At 61.5% G+C, this 556-nt stretch overlaps 1 protein-coding gene across 1 annotated transcript in view; it reads left to right on the forward strand.

The window, feature by feature from the left end:
• Positions 1–556, forward strand: part of EMH_0036720 (uncharacterized protein) — a gene marked incomplete at both ends in the record, with an annotated part of 4,982 nt that overhangs the window by 2,222 nt on the left and 2,204 nt on the right. The window contains one exon of the mRNA XM_013495116.1: positions 20–554. Within this exon, the coding sequence (XP_013350570.1) occupies positions 20–554 (535 nt within the window). The remainder of the gene's footprint in view (positions 1–19; positions 555–556) is intronic.

The raw sequence follows: 556 nt of genomic DNA on the forward strand, positions 1-556 counted from the left end.
GCTGCGCTGCTGCCTGCAGCGGGGGGCCTCGGGGGCCCCCCTATCTAAGGCAGTATTTCAAACCCTAAACATCTTCTTCTCTCTACCCCTCAAGCCGGGGGGCCCCCTTGGGGGGGCCCCTGAGGGTTTGAACCCTCTTGGGGTTTGGGGGCTGGAGGCTTGGCGGTGCCTAAAAGCAGCAGTTGCTGCTGTTGCGGGGGCCCCCGGGGGGCCCCCCCTTATAGTACATTATGCTGCTCAGCTGCTGGGTAGAGACGGTGGTGCTCCTTTTGCTGCTGCTGCTGCTGCTGCACTGATTGATATATTGGGGGGGGTGTGCCCTCTTCAGGGGCCCCTCAACAGCAGCAAACCAGCTGCAGCAGCAGCAGCAGCAGCAGCAGCAGACGCAGATATTAGATGCTGCAGAGGAGACACATGCTCAGCTTGTAGGTTCCCGGATGTCTTGCAGCCCCAGCAGCAGCAGCAGCAGCAGCAGCAGCAGCAGGTGCAGCAGCAGCAGCAGCAGCAGGAGAGAGTGTTGCGTGAGGTGTATGTACAGCTGCTGCATGCGCTGCTG

The sequence above is a fragment of the Eimeria mitis genome, genomic scaffold (genome assembly GCF_000499745.2).
Source record: "Eimeria mitis Houghton genomic scaffold, Emh_scaff1425, whole genome shotgun sequence".
NCBI lineage: Eukaryota > Apicomplexa > Conoidasida > Eucoccidiorida > Eimeriidae > Eimeria > Eimeria mitis.